This window comes from Choloepus didactylus, chromosome 18 (assembly GCF_015220235.1).
Source record: "Choloepus didactylus isolate mChoDid1 chromosome 18, mChoDid1.pri, whole genome shotgun sequence".
Lineage (NCBI taxonomy): Eukaryota > Metazoa > Chordata > Mammalia > Pilosa > Megalonychidae > Choloepus > Choloepus didactylus.
In genome coordinates, this window is record NC_051324.1 from 935,287 (window position 1) to 953,307 (window position 18,021).

General features: G+C 55.7%; 2 protein-coding genes across 3 annotated transcripts; one reads left to right on the forward strand and one right to left on the reverse strand.

Moving 5' to 3' along the window:
* The first annotated feature begins 370 nt into the window (after positions 1–370).
* MED9 (mediator complex subunit 9) lies at positions 371–13,008 on the forward strand. Its single transcript, XM_037808616.1, has 2 exons — positions 371–655; positions 11,169–13,008. The coding sequence occupies exons 1-2, from the start codon at positions 432–434 to the stop codon at positions 11,383–11,385; spliced, it is 441 nt and encodes a 146-aa protein (XP_037664544.1). The 5' UTR covers positions 371–431; the 3' UTR covers positions 11,386–13,008.
* A 1,009-nt stretch (positions 13,009–14,017) lies between these two features.
* On the reverse strand, positions 14,018–16,033 carry RASD1 (ras related dexamethasone induced 1). Of its 2 annotated transcripts, none has more exons than XM_037808604.1 (2): positions 15,458–15,966; positions 14,018–15,208 (listed from the first exon to the last, which is right to left on the reverse strand). In XM_037808604.1, exons 1-2 carry the CDS (start codon positions 15,741–15,743, stop codon positions 14,655–14,657), a joined length of 840 nt encoding a protein of 279 aa, XP_037664532.1. In that variant the 5' UTR covers positions 15,744–15,966; the 3' UTR covers positions 14,018–14,654. The 2 variants fall into 2 exon arrangements, with proteins under 2 accessions (XP_037664532.1, XP_037664533.1); XM_037808605.1 differs by having other exon boundaries at positions 15,052–15,134; positions 15,458–16,033.
* Between the last annotated feature and the right edge of the window lie 1,988 nt (positions 16,034–18,021).

Below are 18,021 nucleotides of genomic sequence, written 5' to 3' on the forward strand. Positions count from 1 at the left end.
CAGGTGCTCAATAAACGTTGCCTCCTTTCCGCATAGCGGTGCAGGAGACCTTTTCAGGGGGCCGGGGCCACGCCGAGACCTAGTTATCTCACGGTTTCCTGTATTCATTGCTTTTCTATCCTCGACGTCAGGAGAATAGAAATAAGACTGTGTTATTTTCGGAAATAAATCTCCCATTTCTGAGTATTTAATAATTGAGTTATCTTGACTCATAAGCAAATTCAGGCCACCCCAGACCCGCCAGCAACCTGTTGCCTAGCAACAGCCGCCCCCACTCCTACCCTCACCCTGTCGGCGGTGCGCACGCGCAGAGCGGCCTCCAGGCCCCGCCCCCCCCCCGCGAGGCGCGCGGTGGTGACGTAAGCGATCCGCGACGCTTCGGGCGGGTGGCGCCCTCCGGGTGCGGCCGACTGACCGACTGACCGAGCGCCATGGCCTCCAGCGGGGTGGCCGGCGGGCGCCAGGCCGAGGATGTCTTGCCGCCGCCCGCCGAGCCGCCGCTGCCCGAGACGAAGCCGCTGCCGCCGGCCCAGCCGCCGCCGGTCGCCGGGTCGCAGCCGCAGCAGCCGCCGGCGCCCAGGCCGCAGTCCCCCGCGGGCGTGAAGGAGGAGGAGAACTACTCCTTCCTGCCCCTGGTTCACAACATCATCAAGTGGTAAGGGCCTCGAGGGGGACCCGCCGCCATGCGCAACCCCGTTCGGAGCCGAAGCGGCCTGGGCGCTCGTGGGCACGTCCCCGCTTTGCAGATGGGGAAACTGAGGCCCAGAGGGGGAGAGACCTTTCCCCAGGCCACCCAGAGGCGTTCCGGGCGTCCAGCCAGCGCCCGGAGCCCCCGGAGTGGCCGGGCCTTAACGATCTGGGAGCTAAACGCGCGGGCTTTGGAATCGGAGTGCCCGCGTTTGCGCCCCATTAGGTTCTGTTAAGCGAGTTAAGCCTCCCCGAGCCTCAGTTTTCTCACTTGTCATTTCGGGATAATAGACCTTTTAGTTCCTTTTTTCATTCAACCAACAGATATGGATCTTCTTCCCTGGGTGGCAAGTGCTACCTGCTAGGAGATGTTCGCAGTTAAAAAGAGCCAATATTTCACCCCTGTATTTCTCACCAGTTGGTAGGAAAAAAAGTCTTGAATACGATAGCTCATAATTCAAAAGAATTATGAAAAGAAACAAAGACATGGAAGTTGCTGCACCTGATTAGAGCCCCTGATTTGAACTTTGTTCTATGGTAGTGTCAGAGGAGTGGTTGTCATCCTTTTGGCCAACCATCAGGGTAGCCTGAGTTTTCAAACTGACCTCTAAAAGGGAAAAAAAGAAGGTATCTCTGGACCCTCTGTTAACTTAAATTATTTTTCTTGTTATATCACATAAAATATTTAGCCACATGATACTAGCTATAAACCTCTTACGGTTAAAACTCTTATTTACCTATTCAACCAAAACAATGAAATATGTTAAAACAAACTACTGCTCCAGGAAATTTCAAGCAAACATTCATGTGTTCTGGGATGTTTTGCTGAAATGGAATTACTACTCACAACATGAATCTCTTGACTCTTTACGGCCCAGACTCTTGAGCTCAGCCACCCCCAATTCCCTTGCCATGGGGGACGTGATACTTGCACCGCTGTTCTCTTCAAGCAGCTGCAAAACCCTTGTCAGGCCCTGACTTTGATGGACTTCGCTTGGCATGAACGCGCTCTTCATAGATGAAGGCAGGCTCTGTTCTTTTCTCATTGGCCTGTGACAGTCACGAAGCACTTCTTGGCGGCAAATGCAAATCCTGCAATCCTGGCAGAAATGAATTAGAAAGGGGTTAGCCAGATTAACCCAAATATATTTAATACCAGTTTTCAGAAATATCTTAAGTGAAAACACAAAATGTACAAATTCTCAGAGACACCTCTTGGACCCACAAGAGATGTTCTTGAGCCCCAGGAGAGCAGTTGGTTTGGGCTGGCTTAAAGATGAGGCAGTCAGGTACACCACAGAGAAAACTGGCTTCAAAGTCGGACAGTCCTGGGTTCAAATCTGTGTGCTGACGCTTGCTTGCTTTATAATCTTGCTGAATACTGAATCTTTCTAGGTCTTCATTTTCTTGTCTCTAATATGTGAAAAATGATGGATTCGACTTTCAGCTCTATGATGTACTTGCTAGGTGATCTTGGGCAAGTAACGTAACTTCTCTGAGCCTCGTTTTCTCTTGTGAAATGGGGCTAATACTTACCTGATAGGATTGTGGTAGAGGTACACTCAAGAGAGACTTCCCGGGGAGGATGGTGGGTTGATCACATGTGATCATCTCTGCTCCCTCTAAAAGGATACCCAAGGGATGGATTTTAGAAGCATAGAACCAAAAGAACAGGAGAGGATATGAGTGCCACCAAGCGACAGCCAGCCCTGAGAACGCTGCATCCCAAGCCAGAAGCAGTCTGCCTTTGACCAGGGCTGCCCCCAAAGCTCAGGAATTGGCAGTGTCAGGACTGGAGTGGAGGGGTGAAGGTAGAGCCCACCAAGGACTGCCCAGAAGTCTGTTTAAGAAGCCAGCTCTCCGCGGGCCTGTCCCCAGATCCGGGCAGCCAGGTGACTCCTTTGATCGGGGTGGAGGATGAGAGGGTTGTTTTTTCTTAGGGAAGAGTCAGCCCGGCGTCTCCTTCGAGCATCAGGGGCAGCTGTTCTGAGAATTGAGACTGAGGGCAAGCTTGCAAACTGCATATCGGGACCCCCGGGGCTTCTTCCCCTGCTGGCTTCTGGACTGGTGGCCGATTTGCTCCCTGTCGGGCAGGACTGAGGAAGCTGCGTCTCTGGGGGCCTGACGCTTGGGCCACCCCAAGAATAGCCTCATCCAGTCATGATGTGCTCAACTTGATACCCAGAGCATCCTCTGGGCCTTGTAGAGCTCTACTCTTCACCCTGTACTGGACAGCCAAGGTCACTAAGCATTTGGAAAAAAAAAAAACCCTGTAAGAAAAATGGGACAAAACGGAAGAATGGAAAACCACTTGGAGGGCGCAGTATGCTCTGAGAGACGAACAGAGTGTGTTACCGAGAAAACGGATTAGGATCCAATTAAAAATATTATTATTTAGCCATATATTTGACTTCCTAGGCTCATGAGGGAAAGACGTGGGATGTAAGGGGCAGGTGGGAGTGGGCGCGAGGAGCAAGGGAGCGGCCCCCTCGTTATGCTGGAAGACTCGGAAGGCCGGGTGGGAGGTGGCAAAACCGAGTCCTCAAGTACAAAAGGGGAAAGTGAGGCAGAGTGTGGAGGAGCCCGGGAGCAGATGGGGGCCAGCAGCAGGCCTGGGGTGGGCTCTCAGTTGGCCTTGCCAGGGCAAAGAACCCACAGCGGGGAGGGTCGTGGGCGCGGGGCACTGTCCCTGAGGGATGGGGAGCAGGTATGGCTTTCGAGTCAGAGTGACCCTACAGATCGTGGCTGAGGTGGCCTCCCACGTGGTCTGCGGCCTCTGTCTGCTCCTGCCTGGGGGACAAATAGGATGTAAAAGCTCCTGTAGTGACTTTAGCCTTTCTTGTTCTAATGAAGACTGCAGAGTGCCACATCACTAAGGTTTCTTTAAAAAGGTATTTAATAAAAGTAACAGTTGCCAATCCACAAGTACAGAAAGGTACAAAATGAAAAAGCGCCCCTTCCCCCACACCCCTTCACCAATAGTAACTGCTGTTAATGCTCAAGTATCCTTCTAGGAATTATATATGCATATTTTTTCAAAAAGGAATACCAATTGAGATCATACCATACTTTGCTTTTTCACTTAGTCTATTTTGGAGCCCATGAAGATCTCCCTCCCAAGGCAGCTGCAGAAAATTCCGTTTTGTGACTGCGCTGTGGCTGATGCCACTGGTCCCCTGTTCATGGACTTTTAGTGTTTTTCTAATTTTTGCTGGGATCAGCAGTGCCGGCTTAGCATCTTTGCATATGAGTGACTTTATTATGAGATAAACCCTCAGCAGTGGAATTGCTGGGGTGGTTGGTATTTATTTATTTATTTATTTATTTAATTTTGATAGCTTTTGCTAAATTTAGAGTGTTACATCTTTTTAGCTAACTCCTTCTTTACAACACAGTTCTGTAGACTGATGTGCTTCAATTTACCAAAAAATTCTATTAATCTAAAATGGCCCATAAATCTGCCACCCAGAAAACATCAAAAAAAAATTAAAGTTTTTTATGTATTCAAAGGTATTAAATTCATAGATATAAAATGAAAAGCAAACATCTCCCTCTACCTCCCAGCTCCCTTCCTGGCCCCCAAACTGCCTAATACTCCCTTCTGTGGATGTGCCATGGTTTTCTTAAATGGTTCCCTGCTCAAGGATACTCGAGTTTTGCAGTTGGTGGTGAATGAATGCACGTCCTTGTAATGGGATCTTGATGAACCCTTGGGAAACCCTGTGGGGTGAACTTCTAGCAGTGGGATATGAGAATTTAAAATTTGGATCATGATTTGAAAATTCAGAAAGAATTTTGAACCAATGTATGCTTCCACCAGCAGTGTATTTGTTTCTTTTTCTCATATCCCTGCTAGCACTGTTAAACATTTTTCAATTTTTGTTAATCTGATAGTTCCAAATTTTATATTGTATTGATTTGCATGACGTTTATTATAGTAGATAAGCTATCCTTTCATATGCAATCTCATGTCATTAGTATCTGTCCCCTGTAAACTGCCTATTTTTCTACCAGGTCATTTGTCTTTTTATGAGCTCTTTCCTCAGTTAGGAAATTATTTCTTTGTCACATGTATTGGGCAAAAATATTTTCCCCAAATTGTTGTTTTCCTTTTGGCTTTTTTTGTTTTGTTTTGTTTTTTTTGTTATTCCAAAGCATACGATTTTACGTAGTTAGATTTGCTAAGCTTTTCTTTTATGCCTCGCAGTTTAGGTCCTAGTTAGGAAAGCCTCCCTCTCTACAATTATAGATATTTATGCTTGCTTTTCTATAGAACTTTTATGGTTTTGTTTTTTTACTGTTAACTCTTTGATGCTTCTGGAATTTATTTTGCTATAAAGAGTAAGGGAGGACCTAGCATTCTCCCAGTCACCAGTCGGCCGATTGTCCACTGCTGTTCCTTGAATATTCATTATTTTCCCCACTTGGGTGCCACCTTTATCATCCCCTAAATTTCTGTCTGTTTTCTTGTGGACATTCTGTTCTTCTCCAGTACCAAACTGGAGAATTCTTCCATCTTCGTGGCACGGTGAGTTACCTTGTGAGGCCAGCCCTCCTTCCTTTGTCTTCTCAGCATCTACTGCTGGACGCTGTGCCTTCCCCTCCAGTTTCCTCAGGACCCGAGCTGCATGGCACTTTTGGGACATTTAGTGTTTAACTGCTCCTTTGCTTCCAAACCTACTGACACTACTCTTTGTCCAGGCCGTCCGACCTCGTTTGGGGTCTTACAATCGCTTCTTAGTTCATGTCTGCCTTTATATTCTCTGTAATTCCTCCTGGGCATGTCTTCAGGTTCATTTTTCTCTACTCAGAAATGCTCAGGACCCCCTGTTCCTCCCCCATGGAGCCCCCGTGGAGCCCAGATGCTAGCCCTCCCTCCCGGGGTCTCCGCAGACCCTGGAACAGGTCACTCGGGTGCGCCTGCCTCTGCCCGCTGCCGTCCGCGGAGGTCCCTTCCTCCAGCTCGCGCTCTCCGGGTTGCAGACTCTGAGGCCCCTCCAGTGCCAGCCCCGCTGCCAGCACCCCCGACCCCCACACCCAGGACTCCACTGCCCGGAGCTAGGAGGAGCTGCATGGGGTACCTCCCGGCCCCCGCACGCTCTTTCTCATGCCAGGGGAGCAATTAAAGCTACGCATTTCTGTTACTCTTTAAAGAATGGGGAAAGGGAAAAGAGAATTCTCGTTATTTTTGCCCATAAGAGAGGTTATAAATCTTGATCTTTGAGACGTTTTTTGGTATATTCAGGAGCCCCATTGTGAAAGTATACATAATGGAGGAGGAATGAATTGAGGCCAGTTCGACCAGGGAAGGTTATGCTCATAATATTTTTTTTCTTCCCACTCGGCAAATCTAATCTGAGTCTGGAACTTCGTGTCCCAGCCTAGGAATTCCGAGGCACAGTTATTAACTGCCTGGTGCTGGGGTTTCAGCTCTCCAGCGAAAGGATTCAGTCAATGTGGGTGCTTTTGGATTTTTTTTTTAATTAGATTTTTAAATTCTTTGCATTTTTCTGGGTTGCTGGTAGGTAGCGAGGAGCCGCTTTGGCCCCGTGGAGGTGGTTCAAGTGCAAACACACTGCTCGTCCTTCAGCTCCGGGCTTGGCCCGCCCGCCTCCCCCAGGCCCCTTGTTGCTGGGCGGGTCAGCAGGACCTCGTCCGTGGGGACAGGTGGTGCTGACCTGTTCTCCCCACGCCAGCCTCCTCGTCTGCCCGGCCCCCACACCAGCCGAGGCCGCGCCGGCCTTGCTGCAGGGGATGACCCCCATCATCAGCAGGGTTCCTACAGGCGTCTTCCGCTCCCTCCAGGTCTGTCAAAGGAGCGAGGGCCCGGAGAGCAAGTGGCCTTGGGCTGTCTGGAGGGATGGTCTTGGGCCCACTTGGACACCAGTTCCCTCCTCTGCCCCTTCCCTTCTGGTCACGTGGCCTGATCTGTGCCGAGCACCTGCTGGGCTCCCCTGGCCCGGAGGCTCCACGGAGGCAGCATTCCTACGCAAGCAGCTGGGCCAGATTTGCTTGCAACACGCCCTGGGAGAGAGTGAGGCTGGTCATGAGGAACCCCGGGGAACCGAGCCTGGGAGAGCCCGGGGCTGCTCGGCCGGCCTGGGTGGGAGGGAGGAGCCAGCCGGACATTTTTTTTTTTTTAATGAATTTTATTTACACACATTCCACACTCCATAGTCACCAAACATTCGCGCCCTCCCCCGTCCCCCATCCCCTCTCGTCTACTCCCCGTCTCCGTGAATTTGCTGTTTTTGGACATCTCCCACAGCTGTCATCATACAATTTTGTGCTTATGTGTCTTGCTTATTTCACTGAGCATAATGTTTTTGAGGTTCTTCCATGTTGCGCCTGTCCCAGAACATTTTCTTTCTTGTGGCTGGACAATATTGCATTGGATGTATGGACCACATTTTGTTTCCAGCTGAACTTTTTAAGCAGCCCTGTGATTTGGGTCTTGTCAAGGTCGCAGGGAAGGGGGCTTTGAAGGAGGAGAGAACCTGGGTCTACAGGGAAGCGGTGGCGGTGGGAGGAGCAGGGTGGACTTGGGGTCCCCGGGCGGTGGAGCTGGAGGCCCCGGTCCTGGGTGGGTGGCGGCAGCCCGGACGGCAGGCTTCCAGCTCACGGTGCTGCATGGATGGTGGCGCCATCGCCCGTGACAGACGTGTGGGGAGGCAGGTGGCGGGTTCCACTTGGGACGTTTGCAAGCCACCCCACACCCTGACTTCAGGAAGAAGACTCTCGGTAGCCATTGGCAGCTCGGGGCTGGCATTCAGCTTTGGGGGCTTGGAGGAGGCCTCGGCATCTGAGGAGGGGAGTTGAGAGCAGTTAGGCACATTTGGTAGAGCCCTGATTTCTTTCAAACTTCTTAGCAGCGGAGCCTTTTGTTGCTCCTGCCTAAACAGAATGCCTCTCACGTGTGACCTGCGTGCAGAGGACGGTAGCCGTGGGCGTCACAGCCCCTCTCGCGAAGGCCCCTGAGGTCCTGGCAGGGCTGGAGCAGAGGAACAGGAAGGCCCGACTGATCTGGGGCGCGGCCGGCACGCTCGCCCGCTCTCACCGCAGGTGTTCCTGGGCACAGCTCTTTGGGAGGGTGTCTTGGTGATTTTAATGTGCATAACCTTTGAGCCAGAAGACTCACTTCTAGGAAATTATCTTGCAGAAATACACAAGTGCATAAAGATACAGTTGCAATGGCGATAAATGGCAAGCACCCCAGATGCACTTTGATGGTGAGTGCAAATTCTTGCCAAATATTTTAGTTGCATGATTATGTATGTGTTAACGTGGAAAGACACCCAGGTTGTTTTGTTGAGTAGAAAAAGCAAGATGCGGGGCTGTGTGCATAGGACGATCACATGTCGGTAAAAACAAATAGCAAAAAGTTACGCGTGTGTGTGCTGTGGTGGGATAAGTGGTAATCTAAGATAGTGTGCATCGCGTGGTAGCAGAGGTTGTCTCTGGGACATGGGACTAGAGGAACTTTCATTTTCTAAGCCTTGGCTGCCTGTCATTTTTAATTTTTTTTCCCCAGAAGCATCTCTTGCTGTTGGAATAATAGTAATCCAACTCTCTTAAAAAGACGGAAACCCCTGGAGGTGGAGAGCTGGGGACAGGCCTCGGGCAAAAGGCTAAGCAGCTCTGAGAACGGGCAAAGGAAGGGCCGTGGGGACTGGCCTGTGGATGGGTCACGCGGGCGGGGGTGGCACGTCAGGCCAGGGGGAGGGGGGGATTTTGAGGAGGGAGGAATGGGCAGGCGAGTCACCCGCCATGGAGGGATCCAAAGGGGTGACTCGGGTTTGGCAGCAGGGGTGTGGGCCTGAGTGGGGAGCTTGGCTCCACGTGGACAGGGCGCTGGGAGCCACAGGCAGGGGAGCCGGCGCAGCCCTTTGGCTTCTGAGTCAGCAGTGGACAGTCTTGTGCTCAGTTGTGGCCAGTTTGCGACTTGGGGTCCCAGCACATGTGTGCTAAAGAAGGAAATTGGGGCCTGGTTGTTAGACGTCTCCCTCAGCCCTGCACCGTGTTGCCCAGGTCCAGTGGCACCTGCACAGATGTCCATGTCGGCTGCTTCTGAGACGTGCAGATCAGACTGCTGACCCCCCTAGATGTTCACGGGTCAGGGGGCTTTGTCCCCAAACCGCCGTGGGGCATCTGTGGTCCACTGTCAAACCGCGTGGGGGGTGGCCCGAGTGCCCCACCTGGCTCTGGTTTGGACACTTCCCCCTCTCTGACCTGGCCTGGTCTCCTTTTTTTTTCCCTTCTAAAGTTGGATGATGACTAACAGGGAGTACAAAGGCAGGCCCCCTTAGCGTCTGCTTTCATTCCCGCGGTATCTGGGCCAGTCCCTGTTCTTTGGGTTTGACTGTTTCACCGTCATCCGGCCTAGCAGGTTCCCACTTGGCTGGAGCCCGGTTGCTGAATAGAGTGTTTTCCTCTCCCCGGGAGTTCCGTGCTGTTTACCTCCCGCCTGTGGGGCCGGCGGAGCAGCTGGCAGTGGGCTTCCTGCGCGGCCTCCTTTCGGGCGGGCTCCCTGCAGGCGGGCTCTCGTACGCTCCCGACTGATTCATCTTAAGACCATCTCTTGATCAAGAGTTCACCAGGTAAAGTGTGGGCACCCCTTAAGAGCTGGGGATTTTCGGAAGTGAGCATCTTAAACATGGCCCTTTTTTTACTTTCAGATTTCAGTTTTCTTTGGGGCCAGGTCACGTTGGCTTCAAGAACTGGATTATCATAAGTTCGTTTTCACATTCTTATTTTAGGTGTGTATTTGTTTTTACCTGGTGCTTTCAGTCTCGTGATGAGAGTCAGTTTTCTTAAAACTGTATTCTAATTTCAAAGCACCCGTGGGACTTAGATTTGTACCCAATGTGCTGACACATGGGCTTGCAAGGGAGTGAGTTCACAAGTCCTGGTGGTTTCTGCCTGGAGCTGTGGAGCCCAGCCGAGACCTAGAAGAATTAAAACGAAAGACGCTCCCTGTTTGTTTCCTTTCAAGCGACTAGCAGTTCTCACACGTCCCAGGTCCTCCTCCTAGAAATCAGGATAGGGTGGGCCATTGATTGTCCCTCTATAAATGGTTGGCTGGCCGTTTCCCAAAATAAATGATTGATTCTCTGCATCCTGCCTTCTGAGTTTAGAGCTATCGATAAATTGTGAGCACACAGTGGTGGCTCTTTGATTTGCAAAGTGCAGTACGTAACCATCATCAGGAAAGACAGCTATTCTGTCTGCGTAAACTGGGAAATGAATAGTAAACATGAATTAGCACCATCTGGTTTGAAATTTCCTACTAGGAAGGAATATTAAAAAAAAAAAAAAAAAGACCATTGGCAGTTTTCCCCTTTTCTGCCTCAATGGCTTACTTCTAGAACAGTTTACTGGAATTGGCTTTTAGTTTTTCATCGCAACTGCTTGTTTTCTGTTTTCAAAAGCTCATCCCATCCACTTATTAACTTTTAAATAAACATATAGGAGCACCTTATAAGCTATTTCTTTGATCTGAGGTAAGGGTTTTTGTTTCATTGTTTTGCTTTTTTGTTTTTGAGTCAGTAGTGACAGGGAAGCAGGGATCTCCAGGCAGCGGATGAGAGCTGTGGGAGGAAGCCAGTGAACTTGGCCCGAGGGCGAGGAGTTTATATGCCAGGATAGGAGGTCTGGGACCTGCTGGAAAATTTCCAGTAGCTTGTAACTAATTTAAAATTTATGAACATCCTTGTGGAAATTAGTCTTTATGTTAACGGGTTCGAGCATCCAAACCATAGCTAAAATTAGCTCTTGCTAGCTCATAGTCGTGATTGGCGTGGGAGTGACTCCAATTATAAAAGGATACAGTATTTCAGCGAATTTTACTTGACCTTTGTCACCTGGTGGTTGGTAATGGTTGGTTTCTTCATTCATTCACAGACAACTTACTTCATACATTCATTCTTTTGTTTTGTTTTTTTAATTTTGTTTTTATGTTTTAATTTTTTTATTAGAGAAGCTGTGGGTTTACAGAGCAGTCGTGTATAAAATGCAGGGTTCCCACACACTCACCGCCCCACCAGCAGCACCTTGCACGTTGATTCTTTCGGCACGTTTCCTGGGTGCTGCAGTGTCCTGGGAAAACAGCTGTGAGTGAGGCAGTCAGCCCCTGCTTTCACGGGGCTCAGCGTTTGTCGACGGCCACAGATTTTAAGCAGATGATTCAGGGAGCATGATGTGTGCTCTGAGGGGTACACGGGCTCCGATCAGGCCCAGGGGCTGCAGAGCTGTGAGCTTCCCCCTGCTTCTCCTGAGCGTCCAGCTCATGCCAGGCAGTGTGCCGGAGACACGAAGCCCTGTCCAGAGAGCCGGCCCTGCCCTCGGGCCCCTCACAGCCTGGCCGGGGCTGGGAGAGAACCAGGTGGCCCTGACGCTGGGAGGTGCAGCCGGGGCGTGGGGCATGGGGAGGCGAGGCCTGAGCCTGAGCTGTGGGTGTAACCGCTGCCCTCTGCCCTCTGCAGCATGGACAAGGACAGCCCGGACGTCCAGCAGGACCTGAACGCCCTCAAGGCCAAGTTCCAGGAGATGCGGAAGCGCGTGGGCACCATGGCCGGCATCCACCTGAGCCCCGAGCAGCAGCAGCAGCAGCTGCACAGCCTCCGGGAGCAAGTCAGGACCAAGAACGAGCTTCTGCAGAAGTACAAGAGCCTCTGCATGTTCGAGATCCCCAAGGACTAGAGGGGACAGGCCTCCGTGGCCCCCCACAGCCCCCTTGAGTGGCTCCTTTGTGCCCTGGCTCTGACCATTGTCGCAGAGCGGGGTGGGGGCTTGGTGGAACCCAGCACTGACCCGTGTGGGTGTTGTGCTGGGCTTGCTTGCATTTGTCCGTGTGTCTGGATGCTCCCAGCTCCAGGGCCTGCTAGCGGGAGTGGGGCTGAGCCTGGAGGCTGCCCCTGCTCTGGGGAGGGGCCATGTGCCACGTGTTCCGGTTGGAAGAGCCAGTGGGAGAGCCCCTGGGGTGACGGATGCACCTGGGTGCCTATGGCTCCCCTGAGCAGCTCCTGGCTCTGAGGCACGTGTGCTGCGCCTCGGGCGCCTCCTGCCCACACTCCCCCAGCCGGGATTTCACCTGGCAGAAGCGCGGCGGCTGTGAGGAAGCGGGCCCTGTCCTGCAAGACCGAAGGGTGGCTTTTCCCCTGATGCAGTCTGTCCGTTCATGTTTGAGCAAGGGGGTGTCACTGTGCCAGTTGTGGGGGGAGGGAGGGCCCAGAGCCCCGCAAGGCTCCCTGCCACCCACCCCGTCTCGTCACCTTCGGCTCTCGCCTCCTTTAGCTCCTTGGGGCAGTCGTTCCCTGCAGCAGGACAGCCAGAGCACCCCAGGCCCGGGGAGCTGCCCACGCTGGAAGGGGCCGCATGTTCTGCACTGACTGGAGGACACGGGCTTGCAGGCAGGCTGGTCGCGCCTCTCCTGGAGTTTCAGATTCACATTGTCCTGGTGTAAAAACCGTTTCCTCCTCTGGCCCTCTCATTGCAGTCACTGGCAGATGTGTCCCGCACCACAGACGCGCAGAGCTCGGGGTGCGCTTTTCCTTCAGAGAAAGGCCATCAGCCTGGCAGTTGCGGTTGTCCCGCCTCCAGGGTGACTGTTGTTCTAGTCAGTTCTGCAGGGATGGGGAGCCGGACTGGGAAGCAGGCAGCCAAGTTCTAGCTCTTCCACGTTTGTGAGCCCCCCACCCCCTTTTCCCAGCTCCACCCTGACCGCTCCCGGACAGGACGTGCCATCTCCCCTCCCTGGCTGAGGTGAGAGGTAACCGAACGGTGTTTAGATCTGGAAGCAGGCCCTGCTGGCCGACCCACAGGGCAGGGATATGGGGTGCAGTTTTCTTGGAAGGAGCTGTGCGTGCTGCCTGCGGCCACCTGGGCTGCTCCGCTGCACCCGTCAGGATGGTGGGCACGTGGGGCTCGTGTGGGCATGCACCCACCCCCACTCGGGTGTCAGCAGCTTTGGACGGAACGGCAGGCTCGGAGTTGAAGTGGGCGACTGCCTGGGAGAGCCCTTCTGCCTCGGAGTGTTGTTTAACTGAATCAGTTATTTTCTAGACATTTCAGAGCAGCATGTGAGCCGGTTTTAAGGCTCTGACCAAATACCGTGAAACACGAAGCACAGACAAGCACAAGCCCATCGGGTCTTTCTGCCAAAACAGACAAGGGGCCCCTCGCAGGGGCCGAGAGAGGCAGAAGCGCCCCACCCCCACCCCCCCGACCCCCATGTTTGCAGAAACCCTTTGTGGACTGGACTTTTTTCTGATGTTTTGATTTGTGTCACTTTTTGAGTGTAAAATTAAAGAACTTCTGCATTAACGTCTTTCTCTTATGCTCTGCTCTCAGTTTTTGAACTGAGAGATTCTGAGTAGGTGCCTCATCTGGATGGTTGAGAGGAAAATGTACAGACAAGAAGTGGTGAAAACCTCTGCTCCCTGCCCTGTCCTCAGCACATCTGCCAGCCAGCCCAGCGTGAAAGGGCAGCCCCTCACGAAAGGACGGTGCCCGGGCCCCGGCCACATGGCGCTGCAGTGGGGGGAGGCCCTCACCAGAGGCTGACGTTCCCCTTGGAGAACCATCTTGAACCCCCCTCACAGGCCTGAGCACCCTCCTGCAGCCACCAGTGAGTTGGGTGGCGGGTGCCAGACACTTGCGCCAAGTACTTTACAAATGCCGCATGGAGAGGGCAGGGGCTTGGCAAGGGGGACTTGCCCTGTGTTTGCACAGATCTGAGTGGCAGAGAGAGCTGGACAAGAGCCCTGAGCCCTCAGCCACCGAGAGAGGAAGGTCGGAGAGAAGGCAGGACCAGGCAGGCCTGTGGGAGACCCTGGAGAGGAGCAGGGACCAGGGCACCCCCAGACCCGCCCACCCCCTTGGTGTAGGCAAGGCCCGGGCGAGGCCTCGCGGCCCGGGAGGCTGGGTTTGCTGGCCTGGAGCCCCGGGCCCACTTCAGTCTGGTGATGCCCACTTCCGACAGGCTGCTGGGGTGCACAGGGACAGGGAGGGAGGAGCTGCTCTCAGAAAACCAGCAAGCAGGGCCCTTGCGACGCAGGCAGGTATGGGCTGGAAGAGGCCTCTGCTGGAGGGTCTGAGAGCCAGTTTTGTCCCAGTGCTCCCAGGCCCCACACAGCAGGGCCTTGTCCCACTTTGCCGCCCAGGTCCTGGAGGCCCGCCCCAGCAGCCTTTCTAGAGACGCTCCTTCCGTGACTGCCAGAGCTGTCTTCACAAGGCAGGCTTTGTTTTTGGGTTCTGGGGAAAGGGAAACCCAGCCCCTTCTCTTCTCCCCATCCTTTTCCCCTCAGCTATTTTCTAAAAGCAAACAGCCAGGTTTTACATTTTAAATTATTTTATTTTAATATTAAAAAAACAATAAGAACTTGAAAACTTTTACACACACACCATATAAACATCTGGATGCAGCTTTGTTCGTGTCCACAATGACACCAGAACTACTACTAAAGTGCAAGTTTTAGTTTTCTTGTTTTGTTTTTTCCTTTCTGCAATGTCACTCACACATGTAAACAAGTTGCTCGGTTACGGTTTGAACCCGCGCCCGGGAATGGTTTCCGGAGGGCAAAGGTTCTCCCTGCGAGGGCAGATCCCAGACGGGATTCCCCTTGGTCCTGACTCAGTTTCTCCAAGCCCAACAGTAGCTGATTTACCCCCTGTCCCCCCCTCCTGGTTCGGGTCTTTGTGAAAAACCCGACAAATTCACCCTCTGCTGGGCCCAGGGCCCCCCAAGTCGGGGGGTGGCGGGGCAGCCGTGGCGACTCAGAGGCGGGGGGCCCGGCGCTCAGCCAGCTCGTTCCTTCCAGCGCTGATGATCGTCCCTTCTCGGTTCCGTCGCGCCTCCCCCGGGCGCGGGGCCGGGGCCGGGGTGGCCGGGAGGGAAGGCGCCTCCGCGGTCCGGGGCGTCACGTGAAGACAGCGGTCCCGCTGGGGCCCCTCGGGCGGGCGGCGGGGGCCTAGCTGATGACGCAGCGCGCCTTGGCCTTGGCCTGGCCGCCGCCGCGGGCCTTCTCGCGGATGTACAGGAGGTCGCTGTGCACGCTGGGCCTGCGCGCGAAGGGCGCCACGATGCCGAAGGCGTCGCCCGCGTCGCCGCCGCCGCTGCCCGCGCGCAGCAGCTTCTTGTCCCGCAGCGCCTGCTTGTGCAGCACGTCGCAGTACTGCACGGACACCTTGCGGTGCAGGTCCGGGCTCATCTCGCTGGGCAGCTTGGCCATGGCGAAGAGCGCTCGGAACATCTGGCTCAGGCTGCTGTTTTTCTTGGCTGAGACCTCGAAGTAGGCGCAGCGCCGGGGGTCGTCGCCCACCAGCTGCTGGATCTCGCGCGGCTCCACCTCGCGGTAGAAGTCCCGGTCACCCTTGTTGCCGCAGATGACCAGCGGCACGGGCGCGTTCTCCTTGGTTTTGTTCTTGAGACAGGACTTGGTGTCCAGGATCTGCTGCTTGAGCCTCTGCACCTCCTCGAAGGAGTCGCGGTTGTCCAGGCTGAACACCAGGATGAAGACGTCTCCTGTGGGGGGGCAGAGCGGGGGAAGGGAGGAGGTGAGGGCGGCTGCCGGGGAGACACTGTGGGCCGATCTGGGGGCTGCCCGGACGCGCGGGGCGCGGCCCCTCTCCAAGCGCGCAACTTGGCGCGCCGCAGGAAGGGCGGACCGCGCGCCTCTCCCGGGGGCCCTCGGCCCTGCCCCGGCCCCGACTCCCAGCCCCGCGGCCGCCCCGGGGCTCTCGGCGCGCGCAGCCCGGCCGGCCCCCTGCTCACCTGTGAGGATGGAGAGGCGCCGCATGGCGGGGAACGGGTGGTTGCCCGACGTGTCGAGGATGTCCAGCTGGTAGACCTCGCCGCGGATGGAGTAGAACTTGCGGTGGAAGTCCTCGATGGTGGGCGTGTAGGTGTCCTCGAAGCGGCCCGTGAGGAAGCGCGACACGATGGCCGTCTTGCCCACCTTGGACGACCCGAGGATGACCATGCGGTAGCAGTTCTTGGCCGGGACGCTTAGCTCCGAGTCGCTCGGGCACATCTTCTTGATCATCGCGGCCAGTTTCATTTGGCGGAGGGGCCGCGGGGGCGGGCGCGGGGCCGAGAGAAGCGCGTGGCGCGGCCGGGAGGCGACGGCTGGGGCTCGGCTGCGGCTCTCAGGGCTGCGCGGCTCGGGGCGGCTCGGGCGCTGGGGCTGAGTGCGCTCGTTCTGGCTCTCCGCGCCCCGCCGCCGCCTTTATCTGCACCCGCGCGCCCCGCCTCGGTGCGTCACGCCCCGCGGGCGACAGCCGGGGGGAGGGGGTAGCGCGGGCCCAGCCGCTCCCGGCCCACCCCCGCCGCGCGCTGCACCCGCTCCGGCTCTCTCTGACGCGGGGAGGAAACGGTCCCGGGTCTGGCTGGGCAGCGGGTAGGGGCGCGCGGACCCCGCGCCTTTCCATTGCACCTGGCTCAGCGGCCACCGGGGTCGGGAGGTGGGGTGGGGGAAGCCCTGTCGTGGCTCTGCCTCTATCCCTCGGAGACGTCGAGCGAGGACCCCCACCCCGCCGCACGCACACCTGCGCATGCACTCATTTTCTTTGGGCCTCAGTTTCCCCCAAAGAACAGCAATAGTAATTCAGTGCAAGTGGCGGCGTTTGCCGGGTGCTTTCCAGGTGCCAGGCACTGTGGCCAGCGCTTTACGCACGTTTCCTCCTTCAGTCCTCGGAACCCAGTCCCCAGCCCCAGCTGCAGCCCCCTCCCCAGGCCCGGCCCGCGCCCAGGCCCAGCCCCCTCCCCGGGCCTGGCGTTGCCTGTTCCCGGCGGCGGAGCAGCCCGCGGCGGCCTCTGGCTCCACGCGCTCTGGCCGCCAGAAGGCGGCAGAGGGCTCCTCCCGCGGCTCCGGGGGAGCAGCGGGGCAGACGCGGGGCTGGATCGGGGCGACGTGCCCAGGGTTTGGGGTCGCGGAGGAGCCGCCGCGGGCCTTAGGGCGCCAGGCTGGACCCTTGCAGGGGCCGCCCCCATCCCGCCCGCCTCTGGTCCTGGCTGCTCTCCCCCTCCTCCCCCACTCATGGCGTTAGGGGCCTTTAGTGTCCCCTTGGGAAGCTGTGGCTCAAAACTTGGAAGAAGTGAGCCAGGAAGGCCGTGAGAAGACGACCCAGCCTCCTGAATCCCTTTCCGGGGATCACTTGCGTCTCCTTGGTGGGCTTTGGCTTTGTGTGGGGCTGAGAGGGAAACTGAGGCAGGGCAGCCCCTTCACATTCTAGCTGTGTCTGTAGGGAAGAAGGGGCTGTGGAATGCTGTGTGGCTGTGCCCAGTCCCTTGCCTTCTCTGGGCCTCGGTCTCCTACTCTGGGAGGGGGTGGCTCAGCTGCTGTGATTGTGGGTGAGAAAACCTAAGCGCGTCTGAGAGCAGGGCCTGGCACAACACTCCCGGTAGTAGATGACCCACGAGGCCCTGGGGGCGGCGAGAAGGGGGGTGCTCAGGAGCAAACCGCTGGTTGATCAGTAACTAGGAGAGGGCGGACCTGCCGGAAGGCCCAGAAACAGGCAGCCTGGAGCTCGCTGGGCCTGAGCTCCTGACAAAGCCGTGCTCCCCCCAGGGAACCCTGGCTGGTGGTCTGTGCGTCACTTTGGGTCTGACTCTGGAGAAACCCAGGGAGCCACTAGCTCGTGACACACGCACAAACATACCCTCCTGCACAAATGCATACCCACATGCACGCTTGCAAACACAAGTGCAACAAGGCACATACGTGCACAAATGCGCAACACATTTGTGCACACAAGTGCAAATACACTCACACTTGCACAAATGTGCAATGCACACATGCATGCAAGCACACATTCTCCATGCACACCTGCACATGCACACACACCGACGTGTGCACGCAGGTCAGGGTGCTCCACGGGTACATGGTGCGGACAGCCACCACCCGCCTCTTGCTCCTCTTGCTGTTGGCAGAGGGCCTGGTTAAAAAGGTGAAGAAACAGGAGACTCGGAACCGTGCAATCTCAGCACGGGAGAGGGAGGGCTCGGAACAGTCTCTGGGTCCAGTCCGTCTCCCGATGACCCAAGATTCCTGCAAAATCTCACACCCTCTGCAGAGTAGCGACAGCTCCCGGCTCCCCAGTAGAGGGCTGGTTACCCCCCTGGCACTGGTCTGTGACGCTTTCCTTCCTCGCGGCAACTTGAGGGGCACAAACCGTTGCTCTGTTCTACAGATGAAGGGCGGTGACCTGCCCGGTGCCCCTGCTTGGAGCCGCAGCGGCCTCCTCACGATCCTGTCCCCCAGCCTGCACCCCTGGGGCTCTGCCCTCAGCGCTCGCCCCGCTGGGGGCCTCCCACTCCTCAGCCAAGCCCGGCGCCAC